Source organism: Meles meles, chromosome 6, assembly GCF_922984935.1.
Source record: "Meles meles chromosome 6, mMelMel3.1 paternal haplotype, whole genome shotgun sequence".
In the NCBI taxonomy this organism is placed as follows: Eukaryota; Metazoa; Chordata; class Mammalia; order Carnivora; family Mustelidae; genus Meles; species Meles meles.
In genome coordinates this window covers 38059266-38074688 of record NC_060071.1, presented here as the reverse complement: position 1 = coordinate 38074688, position 15423 = coordinate 38059266, and the positions used below count along the sequence as shown (strand labels likewise).

Sequence of the window (15423 nt, the reverse complement as noted above, 5' to 3'; positions counted from 1 at the left end):
ATAGCAAAGCTAAATGATCCTTCTCCATACATGTATCTTGCAAGATAGACTTTTCAGAGCCGTATCTCAGTCAGACTCATGCTAAGGACCCTCAGGGGAACCCACAGAGAGTCACACACCTGCAAGTGAAATCTGCGAACACTGAGGATCTACACATTCGTGAAGTTTGCATGGGCAGCGGCAGGGGCCAGACCTACAGAGTCCACAGAAATCTCGCTGTTCTTGCTAACCCAAGAGTTTCAGAACTCTGCTGAGCTTTTTGGTGATGAGTCCAGAAAATGTGATTATAGAAACCTTGGCCCCAGGAATGACAGGAATTTGCCTACTCATTTAAAATACCTATACTTCGTGTGGTTGGGGTTGGTGAAAATCACAGTCGGATGGTTTCTCTGCCTTCAAAATGGAACCCAGTCATAGTCGGTACACTGCGCACAGAGTCCAGCAGCTGGACGCTCTCGAAACACTGTCCTGGGACTCTCAGCCTCTGACTGGAGTCGAAACCACCCCCCCACCCCACCCACCGGCCACCCCAAATGCCGCTAACCACCAAAAACAGACAGGACAAAGAGAAAGCATGAGCAAATGAGACAGAAAGAGAAATGAAAGAAAGAAAAGAGAGATCATGAAAAAAAAATTGGCTGCCGTGCGGGGGAAGAAAAAAAGAACAAGAAAGACATTATCATTTCAAAATATACAGCTTATCCGTTTCAGAACATATTTGAAAACACTCCTGCCAGATTTTCAAATTATTTATTTATTTATACCCCTTTCTTGTTCCAGCATTTTGCTGCCAGATTAATTCTCCTTCAGTTCAACTCTGATCAAGTTACTTCCCTGCTTCAAAACCCCAATAGCTCCTCACCGCTTGGAAAATCAAGTTCAATTTCCTTAGCCTCCCATTTCAGGCCCTCCATAATCTGGCCCCAAACTTCTAGCCTAACCTTACCCTGCACTTCTTCCCTTTCACATCCTTCGTTCCAGCCAAAATATACTCCCTGATGTCCCCCCGCACCCATTCTGTGTTTTCTGGCCTTACACCGTTGCTTGCCCTGGTCCCTCTGCCTGGAATGTCTTTCCTGATATCTGCGTACGTCCATACGTCTGACCTCTCCAGACTCTGCCTGGAGGTCGCCAGGCTCGAAGCAGGCACGAGGTTATCAGCAGCGGACCCTGCAACCTTTATCCCTGTGCTTTATACACATCATGTCACTGGACCCTCACAGGAGGAGGAAGTAACTTCTTACTGCGGTCCTGGGGACCCGGGGCTGTGTCCTCTGCCTGCTGCTCTTCCTGCTGCCCCCAGGCTACCTCTCACACAGAACAGAAGGTGGCTCATAAATGCCAACGCATTGCAGCAAAAATTGCTTTTAAAGGAGAAAAGGTGCACCTTCCTATTCTGCGTGAACTTGACTTCGCTTGTCCAGTCCCAACGCACAGTTTCACTGGAGAGCCCCTTGCCTGGCGCCGTGAGGCCGGACACCACACCAGCTGATTCCAAAGGCAGAGGCCCCAGAGGCCAGGGGGCCAGGGTGAACAGCTGATACCCTAGACGCCCCACCTGGAGACGTCATGAGCACAGACACAGAAGGAGAACGATCACCATCATAAATGTCAGTGGCTCAAGTCCTCCTCGGAATCCCAAGCACAGCCGAAGGGCTTTCTAAAGGTAGCGTTTCTCACCAAGGGTTTGAGAGCAGGTTTATCCCACTCTCCATACAACCTCTAGAGCCAGCTTTTACAAACACGGCAACTGCGTGGGGGACAAGGCATCACAACAGATGGACGGGGCCCTGCTGGGTACGCCAAAACGCCCACAGCCACACGCTCTACCAGACAAGGGCCAAAGCTCTTACATGATGAGTATTGGTGTAACCTTGAGGACAAGTGGAATGGGGGCTGTACACATTGATATGCTTCCCTTTCTAACCCTCAGCATCAAGAGGTGACCCATATTGACTGGAAGGGAAGAGCCCGCCCCTCTGTTTTCTCCCCTTCCTGGTGACAGGCAGGTCTCATGATCACAGCAGACATCTCATCCCAGTTCCTGTAAGTTTCCCTCCAAACCAAAAGCCCTACTATCCTGTATCAATCTGACTTATTTTTATTGGGCAGCTCAATTTAAAAAAACAAAAACAAAAAAACCCAACATCATTTGTTAGAGCATGACTTTAGATGAAAACCGTTTCAGGAATTAATCCAAACTTCACATCCCTCCCCCGGGACAAAACTCGACTCAGTCCAATAAATGATGACTCCCTCCATAGAATTTTAAAACAAAAGTGAATTCAGTAACCACGTGAAATCTATGGTGGTTGTGGAATCTATAATGGTGGTGGAATCTAGGGCCCTGCCAGTCTCTCACTCTGTCTGCTGCTGACTTCTGGCCTCCTGCAACTCAGGACACGGCTCTTCTGCCCGGCACCTCCGACCCCTGCCCGAGCTGGCTCTCTCCACCCCTACCTTACTGCCATTCAGCCTCCTCCTCCACAGCCTGGCATCCCCTCACCCTTCTCCTTGTCTCCACACTGAAATGCTGTCCATAGCAAGATTTAAGAGAAAAAAAAAAAAACTGAGCACAACTAGAACTCTGTTTCCCTACACCTTTCTTATTAATTACTAAGTAGCACTCTCGAGTTGGAAATTCTGTTGGCGGGCTCCAAAGCTGCTGTCAGTTCTTAATCACTTCCACTTACAAAACTGCTACCTGCCTTTTGCCGTCTTCGGTTCCAACCTGGAATTCATATGGGGGCTTTCCCTTGTTTGACTTCTGAGCCATTTAAACATCCAAACACAAGCTTGTAAACAAGGGGTGACATGGTTTCTTTATAGGGGTTGTTGGGAGTGGAGGGGGTGTGTGTATCCGGACACCTCAAAGCAAAGGATGAAAAATTTCACCTTTAAAAAAACGAAGCATGTGGGGCGCCTGGATGGCTCAAAGGGTTAAAGCCTCTGCCTTCGGCTCAGGTCATGATCTCAGGGTCCTGGGATCAAGCCCTGCATCAGGCTCTCTGCCTCAGCAGGGACCCTGCTTCCCTCTCTCTCTCTCTCTGCCTGCCTCTCTGTCTACTTGTGATCTCTCTCTCTGTGAAATAAATAAAATCTTAAAAACAAACAAACAAACAATGAAGCATGGCTCATGGACAGGTGAACTGAACAGGGGGAATGTGATACCACGAGTAGTGATGACCCCTTGGGCTGTGCCCTGGGTAAGCGACAGAACATGCACCAGCTCCATCCCAGCACAACGGGCCCAGAAACGTGTGTCTTCCCCAGGGGGCTGCCATCAGGGGCGAGAATGAAGAAGTGACAGTCCCAGAACAGAAAAGAGAGGGACAAGTAAGAAATCTAGACATTTCTCCCAAAGTGAACAGACATGGCTGCGAGCGAACAAATGCCTTATATTTTGGGGTAATAATATATACCACAATTAGTATCTTAAAGAGGAATATACCCCAGGACAGACTCAGTGGGACAACATTCGGATTGAAAAGACCTCAAATAGCGAGCTGTTGGTGCAGCCTGGGTTTGCAAGGAAGAGGTGTGATGATGACGCATGAGATCTCCGGATCCAATGACAAGTGCTCTCCACAGTCCAGGCTGAAGAGAGCTGGGTTTGGAAGCAGGATAATCCGGATACAAATAATTGCCTCGATGACAATTTTGTTTTGCTGGAGGAGACATAGCCTCAGATGCAGACAGGAAGTACAAGTCCAAGAGCAGAATGAAAACTGTTTAATACATAGATACCAGGAAATCCCGTTTTTAGAAATTATTCTGACTTAAATTCCTCCACCTCTAGATACCCTGCACTCCTGAAGGAATCCCCAATTTAAAGGATCATTCTGGGTGGTTCAGTTAGTTAAGCATCTGCCTTCAGCTCAGGTCATAAGCTCAGGGTCATGGGATCGAGTCCCCACATGGGCCTCCCTGCTCAGCGGGGCGTCTGCTTCTCCTTCTGCCCACCCTCCTCTGCTCACGATCTCTCTCCCTCTCTCTCTCTCTCGAATGAATAAATGAAATCTTTAAAAAACAATAAAAAAAAAATAAAGGATCATTTTGGAAATCGGGCCTGTCCCCAACTACTGCAGCTATCCTAAAGCCTTCTCTTGGGAATTTATAACCAGTTACCTATTGCTTGGTTTTTATTTACTTATTAAATGTGAACATATTTTAGAGAGAGCATACAATGACAGGCGTCCATCAGATTTATTTGCATCATTTCCCTGATTACAGAAGCTTTATACAGGCATTTGTAGCGACCCTTATGCAATGCTTGGTAACTTTATGAAGGCTTCAAGGATCTCATCTCTGTTCAGTAAAGAACAGGGACTCATCCTGAATTTTCAAGCAATGAAAAGGGTTATGTCACTGCAGTCTGAAAGACTGAAAAATGGTGCAGACAGCAAAAAAGCAGTCTGCGTGTGGCCATCTCCCCTCCCGTCCCCGTGCAACACCTCACTAATCACTCCTCTGACACCCCTCGTTCCTGAGTCGGGCACAGCACAGCTACACTCAGCCAGGGCTGGCGCAGGCTAGGAGGCCACGTGCTATCTTCCAAAGAGAACCACACTGATAAACAAACAGCATGCCCCAATCCAGAGGCCATCCATGGGAGTAAAGAAGAATTCACTGGGCTGGTCAAACAAGGTCCCAGGGGCCAAGATGGCTGCTTTCAAATATCCGAAGGGGGAAACTGGGCCTTTCATCCAGTGTGGTTCTAAAGGGTAGCCAGGCAATAACAGCACCCCATGGTAAACAGTGGTGGCATCACAAGAGTGTGTTGCAGGGTAGGAGGGTGAGGAGGCGGGTAAGGCAGTCAGGGTGAAAGGATGCTGTTGCGCGCTCTCTCCCTTCTTCCGCTCAACCTCAGAGACACAACAGATTTCTCCTTGAATCCTCTGTAAATGAGGCCCACTGATCCATGGAATGTTCCCACTAGGATTTCGAAGAGAGACAGACAGGTACAGCTGCTGTTTTGTTTTTTTTTTTAAAGATTTTATTTATTTATTTATTTATTTCACAGAGATCACAAGTAGGCAGAGAGGCAGGCAGAGAGAGAGGAGGAAGCAGGCTCCCGCTGAGCAGACAACAGGATGCAGGGCTCAATCCCAGGACTCTAGGATCATGACCTGAGCTGAAGGCAGAGGCCTTAACCCACTGAGCCACCCAGGCACCCCTGGTACAGCTGCTGTTTAATAGCTGTGGGGGTAGAGGCTATGCAGATAAAGGGAGAATTTCCTGGATAAATACAGAAAGGACAGGCTGAATTTGCAATTCAAGTATAAATTGCATACTCCCTGATTACTTTTTAGCTCTAAACGCTCTTATTCTGAATACCTCTCGATGTCTGCCCAGGACTAATTTCTCCATGTCCGCGCAAGGTGCCACGAAGTGTCCCGATGGCTCTTTCAGGACATGTCCCCACTGATCTGTAGTAACAGCCCTTCGCTCAGGGGGCACAGGGATGAAGACACAGTCCCAGGATTTCCTGGAGAAGTCTTCGTGGTCTTGACGTAAAAACACATTGGTTTGTTTGTAGAGGAAACAAATCTGTCCAGGCTTGGTGACACAGAGCCGAGCGAAAATTTATCCAGAGCCCCTGAAGCAAAGCCCTGCTCCCCGCTCAGCAGGCTGCGGTTATGTAAGTTCTCATTTAATCTGATCCTTCCATTTGATTCTGTGCCCTGCGCCGACCATCCACCCCCTTGGACTCAGTTCCTGCATCTGTAGAATAGGAACACTGTGGGGACACCCAACCGCGCCCACCCGGGCCAGCCACACTATGTGATGGAGGCAGTCCCCTGGGAAACTGAGCTTTGGGGAAGAGAGAAGTAACAGGACTGAGTCTCCTTATTTAATATTTTGCAATGGGGTTAAGTTCCACACTAGGTTGCAAATCCTTAAAGAGATGAATCTGTTCACTAGATGTTGAAATATATCCTGAGGCTCTTCTTTACTAATTACTTAGAATGACACCAGTTCAAGTGCCAGGAAAGAAACTGCTTTTACAGGAATCATTTACACTTTCCGGAATACCCTCCAGCAGGGACGATGTTCTCCCTCAAACAATCTTTCCTTTTCAAAATCTTTAACTCCCCAGGGAAAGACAACCAGAGAGGTGTGATTCCTATGTGCGCCCTTCCTACATTCTCCTTACTCTTCAGAGACAGAGAGAGAGACAGAGAGAGAGAAACACAGCGTGGACGCAAGGAACAGCCACGTTCCACACACACACAATCCTAGCCCAGTGACCCAGACTGTGGAGGCTGGGGGTGGTGGGAAGAGACATTGCTAACCCTTCACTTCTCCCTGAGACCATTCCCGACACTGGACACAGTGAGGTGGGAAGGGCACCACGGAACCCCAGCCTCTCTCCCATGCCCCTGTGTAAATGCTCCCCGGTCAACTTGAATCATGCTGGCAGAAGGTTCAGGAGTAAGGGGGACCCACACAGTTATAGGTCATGCATACATAAGGGGGCTACCTGCAGAAATCTCTAGAAACATGACCACCACAAGAAGAATGAAAGAGTGATACCCACATGTTGTATTCCAATTCCAATAATCCCTCAAAGGTATTAAGAAGCCCTGTGAGTCTATGGACGAAATGAGAGTTGGCAGCCTGGTGGGTACCCTGACTTGTCATGAGTTACTCTTAGGGACCTTGGCTGGGGCCATTCAGGATCCACTCCCTCCCCCATTCTTACAGTTCAGCATCTGGATTTCCTTTTTGGGAATTAATTCCCCTCCCCCCACCCGTATAGTCTTGGTGGGAATGCCAATCAGGGGACCCACCCCCTCACCCCTCAGGCCAAGAGGACGACGGCATGTGGCTTACACCAAGCCAACTGAGCTCTTACTTGTTTCCAGGGCTTTGCATCTTGGGTGGACAAACCTGTTGGAACTTATCTATTGCAGCAGTAGCACGCAAGGAAGACCATCAATTCTGTTCACCTGGACTCCCAGAACTTCCTCAATTTCTGTCCCTCGCCAAGCCTGGTTCTGCACACTTCCTGCTGATTTCTCTGACTTCCTGGATATTCTTCCAATAAAATCCTTTTGTTTTGACTTAACCAGAATCAGTGCCTGTTGCTTGCAAAAGAAGAAGAGTAACTAATACAGATGCCTAGCTTCTGGACCTATCTGAGGATTTCTGGGCCCAACAAATTTTAGATGATTCTAAAAATGTCCATTCTCCCTAAAACTGTCTTGTGCCTCCACAGTCAGGTAGAAAGAGTAAGAAAAACAAAATAGAGAGGGAGGGAGAGAGAAAGGAACATCACCTGATTCTAGAAAGCTCCATCATGTCCCGTTCCAGCTGACCCCTCCTCACTCCCATAGGCAAACACTGTTCTGATTTCCATCACCCCAGCCTGATTCTTCCTGTTCTAGAACATCATATAAATGTAATCAGACAGAATGTACTCTTGCATCTGGCTTATTTTGGTCAACTTAATGTTTCTGAGTTTCATCCAGGTTTTTATCCATTTCAATAGGGTGTTCTTTTTTTCCTGCTGAGTAATACTCCATTGTATGAATGTACTTCAGTTTGTTTACTCAGTGTCCCGTTGATGGATATCTGGGTCGTTTCCAGCTTTGGGGCTATTAGGAAAACAGCTATTATAAACATTCTTAAACAAGTCTTTTTTATGGACATATGACTGCTTTCATTCTCTTGAATAAATGAATTTTTATTAAATGCTGAAGAAGCTTTCTTATTATAATACCTTGCAGAGAAACAATAATATACTTTCGGCAGAGGAAAAGGAAAATGCCTATTTTTCTTTTAGGACAGGGGGGTTCATAGATACCATTCTATTAAATCCCAACTTCCTCTCCAATAGCTTCATTCTTTCCATCTGCACATACCCTTGCTTCTCGACCTTTCTAAACAAACCTTCATTCTCCCCTTAAACTAGCAAACACTCTCAATATGACTTTTTCATGGTAATTTTTAAAAAATTCCTAGTTGTGTTCCCAATAGTCCATCGTGGTTTTATTTTCTCACTTTTTATTCTCTCTTTGACCTCTTGCAGTGTTCAGTTGTGTTGACTGGCGCTCTCGCACTCCTATCTTGCTTTTTAAGAAAAGCTAAACTTCAATTACTCAGTTGATTTTTACCATGACAACAGGTACCGAAAGACTGGTCTTAAATGCTTACCGCTGTGCAAATCCTTCTCTTGGATTCCATCCACACTGATAGGAGAGATTCCATAGCCAGACTCTGGGGTTTGAACCTGGCTCTCTCCTCTGCTGCTAGCTGGGTGACTCTGGCAAGTTATTTAACCTCTTTATGACTGTTTCTTCTGTGGCTGACAACAGGATCCACCTCACAGGGTTATTGTGAGCATTAAATGAGCTAGCACTTACAACTGTGCCTGGTATATAGTAAGTGCTCAGTAAAGACAAGCAGTTTCTACTTCTTCATTTGCTCCTCGTTGTGGTATATGCAATCAGAGAAACTTACGAAGCATGGCAGACTTCCTTAACAGAGGAGATGAAACCAGAGCATATGATGCCTTCCCTTCACAACTCTAATGGTTGAGCTTCTTACCCGTGCTTCCTTAAGGTGGACATACTGCCAAGCTGCCTCCTTGATGTCATTGTCCTTATGATTCTACACTCTCTTGAAGGTCTCATGCATTGCGGTGGCCTTAATGATCACACCAAGGCCAATGACTTCAAATATAGGTCGACGACCATTAAGTATCCCCAACTCTCTGCTCAGCATCTGCTACCATTCATTCAAACTCAACACGTACAAAACTGAAATCCTTGTTTTTTTGTTTTTGTTTTTGTTTTCATAAGGAGGTTGCCCTCGGGATTTCTCTTTGTCCTCAGTGTATATGCATACACCAAATATACATGGCCCCATCTTGCCAGTTCCCCCTAGGGTATATAAGAGAGCCCGAGAATGGATCTTGTTAAGGCATCACTGCAACACTCCTCTTGTTTCCCGAAGGCCTGTCCTGTCCACTTGGGAAGGTTCATAGTGACGACAGACCCTGCAGGAGGGCTAGGCTGTCGGGGTGAGCATGCCGAGTGCCTGGGGTGAAGCTGCTTCATTAAAACATGAGCATCCTCACCCCAGGTCCAGAAGGACTTTGTCTCAAGCCTTCCCATCTCATGCTCCACAGTTGTGATGACACTGTGAGTGTTTCTCTCTGGGAGCCCTTGCTCCATGCTGAACATGGTGTCCATGACAGGGCAGCTTATGGGGCCAGTGGAGGAAGCAGGGGCAGAGCTGGGCACCTGGGCATCAACGTTCCATCTCTGCACCTCCAAGCTTTACTCAAGGGGAAGAACTTGAGCTCAATGGCTCAGGGCCCTGTGCCCGTGGGAGGCTGTGTGGCACCTTTAATATTCCCTGGAACAAAATCTCCTAGTCTTGCAAGCAGCCTGATCCAAGTCCCCTGGATGTCTAAAGAAAGCATCTGGGGGATTCCGCCACAGCTTTCTGCCTGTGCTAGTCATGAGGGCGGGTCGCAGAGATTCCATTCCTCCTCCTCCTCTGGGCACACGGTGGGATGGCCCCTCCACCACCCTTGAAGTTCAGTATGACACGTGACTTGCTTTGGCCAATGCGATGGGAGCAGCAACAACAGGGATGGCTTCTGGCGGAAGCCTCGAGAATCCATGCTTGGATTCCCTGTCCCTGCCTCTATGGATCATAAGGGATAGGTAACCTCTGCCAGCCTAGGGTCCCCTGGAGGAGCAGCACACATACCCCATTACACATGTAGCACGAGCAACAGACAAACTTGGCTTTGTGAAGTCGTCAGGACTGGGTTCTTTGTTGCTGCCGCCTAACCCAAGCAATCCGGACAGATACCAAGGCCTGTTCATGACCAGCCAGCAACCTCCAGCTTCTAACTCTGCCTCACCTTGGGCTTTTAGATTTCCCCGCTGTTGAGTTCAGCCCTCAGGGCCACAAAGTGGACTCAAGCTACCCACACACAAAGCTGTCTCCTGATCCACAGAGGAAGACCGACCCCTGCTGCTGGGGAGTCCACAGCGACCCGGCAAACCCTGGCCTCTGGTGCTGCCCAACCCCAGTGCCCTGAGCATGAAAACCAGTACCGTCTTCCCCACAGTCCACATCTAAGCAAGAGTCTTCCTATTAATGTGGCCCATGCTAGCAGGGCTAGCCGTGTAATTTATTGTCCAAAATGGTTTGGAGGGTGAAAGGCGACTGGGCAACAGGCATAAACCTTTGCTGTCCCAGGCACACAGGGGTGCGTGGGCACCCTAACTCTGATGCCACATCTCTACAGTCTTAGGTCTAGGGGTATGAGGAAAACGCCAAGAGGCCTTATCTCGGGAGAGATCGCCATATCCAGGAAATGTGATTAAAGGCCGAAGACGAGGCCTGTGGTAAAATTAATGTGTTTCTCAGAGTGTCCTCTGCTTTTACTATTCTATGTGGCATTGGACTGAGTGAGCACAGCTGTTTCCCGAAGCAGGCACATACGGGTAGCGGTAGACATCCAAACAAAACCAAGAACCCGATGCAAAATCCAGCCGGGAAGTCTGAACCCCCTGCAGAAGCATTAACAACGTCCTCCTCCCGCAGGGCAGCCTGGGAGTCATTTAAGAGGAAGAAGGACGAAATCGAGAAAACAATCTTAGCAGCAGAAAGAACTATGGAAACAAAGTCAAAGTAAATGCAATTATGAGGGACCACGGGCTGCTCCTCTCCCGGGCACCTGAGACATATTAATGTCAGTAAATATTTTCAAGAATGCTGAATCTTCTAGGCAGAGTAACACATTGTAGACCGTAGCTGATTTCTCTAATCTGCTGTTATTTTGCATTTCCTTTACTTTGTAAAACTTTGTAAAACGATTCTTATTGGTTCCCAAAATCTTACAGCTTATATGAAAAAGTGCTCCACATCACCCAGCATAGGGAAATACAAATCAAAACCACAGTGAGATACAACTTCATACCAGTTAGAATGGCTACAATTAACAAGTCAGGAACACACAGGTATTGGTGAGGATGTGGAGAAAGGGGAACATTCCTACACTGTTGGTGGGAATGCAAGCTGGTGCAGCCAGCACTCTATACTGGAAAACAGTATAGAGGTTCCTCAAAAAGTTAAAAATAGAGCTACCCTATGACCCAGCAATCGCACTACTGGGTATTTACCCCCAAAATACAAATGTAGTGATCCGAGGGGGCACGTGCACCCGAATGTTTATAGCAACAATGTCCACAATAGCCAAAGTATGTCCATCTAGGCAAAGAGCCTAGATGTCCATCGACAGGTGAATGGATAAAGAAGATGTGGTGTATATATACAATGGAATACTATGTAGCCATCAAAAACGAAATCTTGCCGTTTGCAACGACGTGGATGGAACTAGAGGATATCATGCTAAGTGAAATAAGTCAATCAGAGAAAGACAAATATCATATGATCTCACTGATATGAGGAATTTGAGCACCAAGACAGAGGATCATAGGGGAAGGGAGGGAAAACATGAAACAAGAGGAAACCAGAGAGGGAGACAAACCATAAGAGACTCTTAATCTTAGGAAACAAACTGAGGGCTGAGGGAGGGGAGAGGGTGGGAGGGATAGGGTGGCTGGGTGATGGACATTGGGGAGGTTATGTGCTATGGTGAGTGCTGTGAATTGTGTGAGACTGATGAATCACAGATCAGTGCCCCTGAAACAAATAATACATCATATGTTACTAAAAAAAAAAAAAAAAATCTTATGGCCTATGATCAAGAAGTATGTAACAATTTTTGAATCTGTTTTTCTGTGTCCCAATCCCCACTTTCCACTGGGTTTCTGTCACTCACAACCAAGACTTCTAATTACTATATCTACCAAGGAACAGTGCCGTATGATGTGAATCCAAATAGTTCCACAAAATCTGGGTCAGGAAGACAGGGTGGGGTATATATAGAAAAGATTGGCCATGAGTGGTAACTGTTGAAATTAAGTGATCAGTAGAAGGAGCTTACTATGATACTATCAACCTATTCTTTCTGTCTACATATGTTAAGGTAAGTGTCAAAAAAAAAAAAAAACCTCACAGGCCCAGATCAGGGCAACCCAAAGAGCAGAAGAAGCAGAACCAAGCGTAAACCAGACAACAGCAGATGTGCACAGAACATAGCTGCAATACATGAATACTTCCACAGAAGAGTTCTTTGCAATACACAGGGCTTTGGAGACGAGACCCAAATCTATGAGGGCCTGATAGGAGCTGGGGGCCTTGGACAGCCATGGCTGGCTGATGACCAGCCCAAACGATGCGGCCATGGTCCGGCCAGGTGCTTCAGCTCCAGGCGAAACAATCGAGTAGACATCCTCCTGCTGGAAGAATTCGCTCTTCCTCCAGGTAATCCCAATAAAGCAGCTATTACCCAAGACCCACAGTAAAACAGGGGGTGGCTCAGACGAAGGCCTGCGTAACTTCATCTCCAAATGTTCGCTGAGGACTTCCGTTGTCGTTCCGACACAATATATCTCGCAGTTTATAAACACCACCACAATTCGGTCTCTTAATTTAGGCTAGAGCCACCATCCTGCCTGATGGGGTCCTGTCTTCCCCTGGGATTAGAGGTTTTTGACCCAGCTACCCATTAGAAATATCTGGGATCTTTAGAAAAATCCTGATGCCCCAGCTGCAACTAGACCCATGAAATCACAATCTCTGGGGCTGGGGCCCAGATGTCGATATTTCTGGAAGGCTCTTTGATGATTCTAATAAGCGGCTAGGGCAGAGAACCACAGACTTGGGTAGACCTGGATCCGTCAGAGGATCACGCACAGTAAACCGTGCCTCACTTCTCCAGCATCCCCTGCTACTGCTCGGACCACTCCCACTTTCTGACCTCAATCAATCCAGAACCTAGTTCTTTCCTCTCTCTAGGAGTTTCTAAGGGCTACATGATAAAACACCACAAATTTGGTGGCTTAAAACAACAGAAATAAACTCTCAGAAATCTAGTTCTAGAGGCTAGAAGTCCAAAGGCAAGGTGTTGGCAGGCCGTGCTCTACACCAGGATCCTTTCTTGCCTCTTCGAACTTCTGGGGGTTGCTGGCAATCCTTGGTGTTACTTCGTTCATGGACCTATTACTCCGATCTCTCCCTTCATTGTCACTTGGCATTCTCCCTTGAAGTCTGTGTCCTTTCTTCTTGTAAGATCACCAGTCATACTCAATTAAGAGCTCACCCTACTCTGGTAGGACCACAACACCTTCCACCTGCAGCAACCCTGTCTCCAGAGAGGGACACATTCTGAGGTTCCAGGAAGCACACTGTTTCAATCCGGGGCACTCCTAGTCACCCGTAGAAAGCAAGTCTTAGACGTTACCTTCATCAGAATGCATATAAGATCAAGCAAACTGGGAACATGATGCCTTTTTAAACATGTTTTTCTTCTGGAGTCATTTTAGACTTCTAGAATGGTTGCAAAGCTAGAACAGAGAGTTCCCCCATGCTCTTCACCCAGCTTCCCCTAACATTAACATCCTGTGAAACTATGGTACCCTTATAAAAACTAAGACATTCACAGCAGTACGATACTGTTGACATGACTATATACTTCGTGCATCTTTCAGCAGGCATCCCATTCATGCCTTTCCCAGCTCCGGGATCCAAATCAGAACACCAGCTTGCATTTAACACAACGCTTTTCAGGACAGAATCAAAGGGCCACCGCCAAGCTCTGATTCACGGTATCAAAACCTCACTCCAGGCATCCTCCCCGAGTTTGCCCTCTAGCCTCCCAGCCAATCTCACATTTGCATCCAACTGACTATGTGCCATCTCTTCTTCCTTCCTGTTCAGATCTGATAACCCTGATTTTTTAGTCAGGTCAGTTCTTCACAGTTTTGAGGTCATGGGACACCTTTGAGAATCTGTGAGAAGGGAACAGAGTCTCCTCTGAAGAAAATGCACAGACAAAAACCATTTTGCAACCAATTTCAGAGCAGATATCAATGCCTCCCTCTTCCCCCAGGGTTCCCACCAACACACGACTTCCCACAGTTTGGCTTCCCTGGGCATTGACTTTGTGATGAAATCACTATGAAGCCCTCTCCCAGGACAATGTCTCCAGCTCGCGGACGTGGCGGCAGGGCTGTGCACTCTGGGTTTTGGACAATACCAGCGGTCCCGGTCACTGCCTTCAGCCGACAATGGACACTGAGGGTGGCTGGACTCTCCCCTTCTGGCCAACTTAGCTGCCAGTATTTAAGCCCACAAGTTTTGGTTGACCCTTCGCCTTTTTGGAGAACACTTTTTCTGTGATGGAAGGAATCTTCCAGAATTTAATACTTCTCAATCCGAAAGGCAGGTTATCACCTCAGTTTCAACTAAGAAAAGTGACTCTGGGATCCAGAGCAGTATTACCGAATTCTGTCAAAATCAGACCTGCCGTCATTTTGAAATGACAGGAACCTTGGTACCAAGGACAATGCCTGTTTATGACATTTCAGCTTTGGAAAGAGCAGTGTGAACCACCACCCCCCATACACACAAACGCCAAACAACTGGCTACAACACTTTACATCCTCTGAAGTCACCGCACAAGCCTAGAGCAGGAACCAGGGAAAAGGGCAACTGCCCCCACTCAATCCTCACAACCTTGGTTTGAACCTCTGGCTCCCCCCAGTTCTTCAAATGCTGTTTGTCCCCACCCCCCACCAATACCCAGTCAGCCTCAGATGCTTCTCTTTTCTATCAATGCCTCATCTCTCTAACAGATGGTCTAAGGGTCCTCTGAGCTAACCTGCCTGGCAGGCTCTCCTGCGTCCTGGGGCCCTCCTTTGCTCTCTATTACCACTCGAATCAGGATCACACCAATTCCTCCAGCATCAGGCAGAAGGGAACAGGGTTGGGGAAGAGATGAAAATAATTCTTCTGGGCAGAGCTGGGTCTAGGCTTACCTTCTGCAAACGGTTCCCATTCATAGAAGCGGCCCATGAAGGGCTTGTTGTTGTAGGACGCGCACTGGACTTCCCGGATGCTTCTACTGCTTTCTGGACACACCTAATAAAACAGATATGAAATGTGCAGTTAGTGTCTGCATCTTCTCAGAGCCCCAGGCCCGTCCCAGAAGACCTCTCCAGCTTTAAATGCCAATCCTCCTCCATCAAGAGCAGCATTTCTGAAACCGTGCAGATCACCTGCATCAAAAATTTAAAATGCAGATCTCAAGGCTTCCTTCCAAGTTTACTACATCAGAATCTTTGGAAGGACACTAAAATTTTAACAAGCTCCCCAGGTTAAGCTTTTGCACCGTAATTTGAAAACCACTAACTGAAACCTTCTGCTCCTGACAAATTGGTCTGCTTGCCTTCCCCACCAAGGTCATCCATTCCCATCTGTTTGACTTTGTTTGTGCTGTTCCTGGACATGGGATCATATTCACAGCAAGCATGTACAGAATCCTTACCA

At 47.2% G+C, this 15423-nt stretch overlaps 1 protein-coding gene across 1 annotated transcript in view; it reads right to left on the bottom strand.

The window, feature by feature from the left end:
• The window catches only part of THSD4 (thrombospondin type 1 domain containing 4), a 564181-nt gene that overhangs the window by 425872 nt on the left and 122886 nt on the right, over positions 1-15423 (bottom strand). The window contains exon 6 of the mRNA XM_046009651.1: positions 14913-15015. Within this exon, the coding sequence (XP_045865607.1) occupies positions 14913-15015 (103 nt within the window). The remainder of the gene's footprint in view (positions 1-14912; positions 15016-15423) is intronic.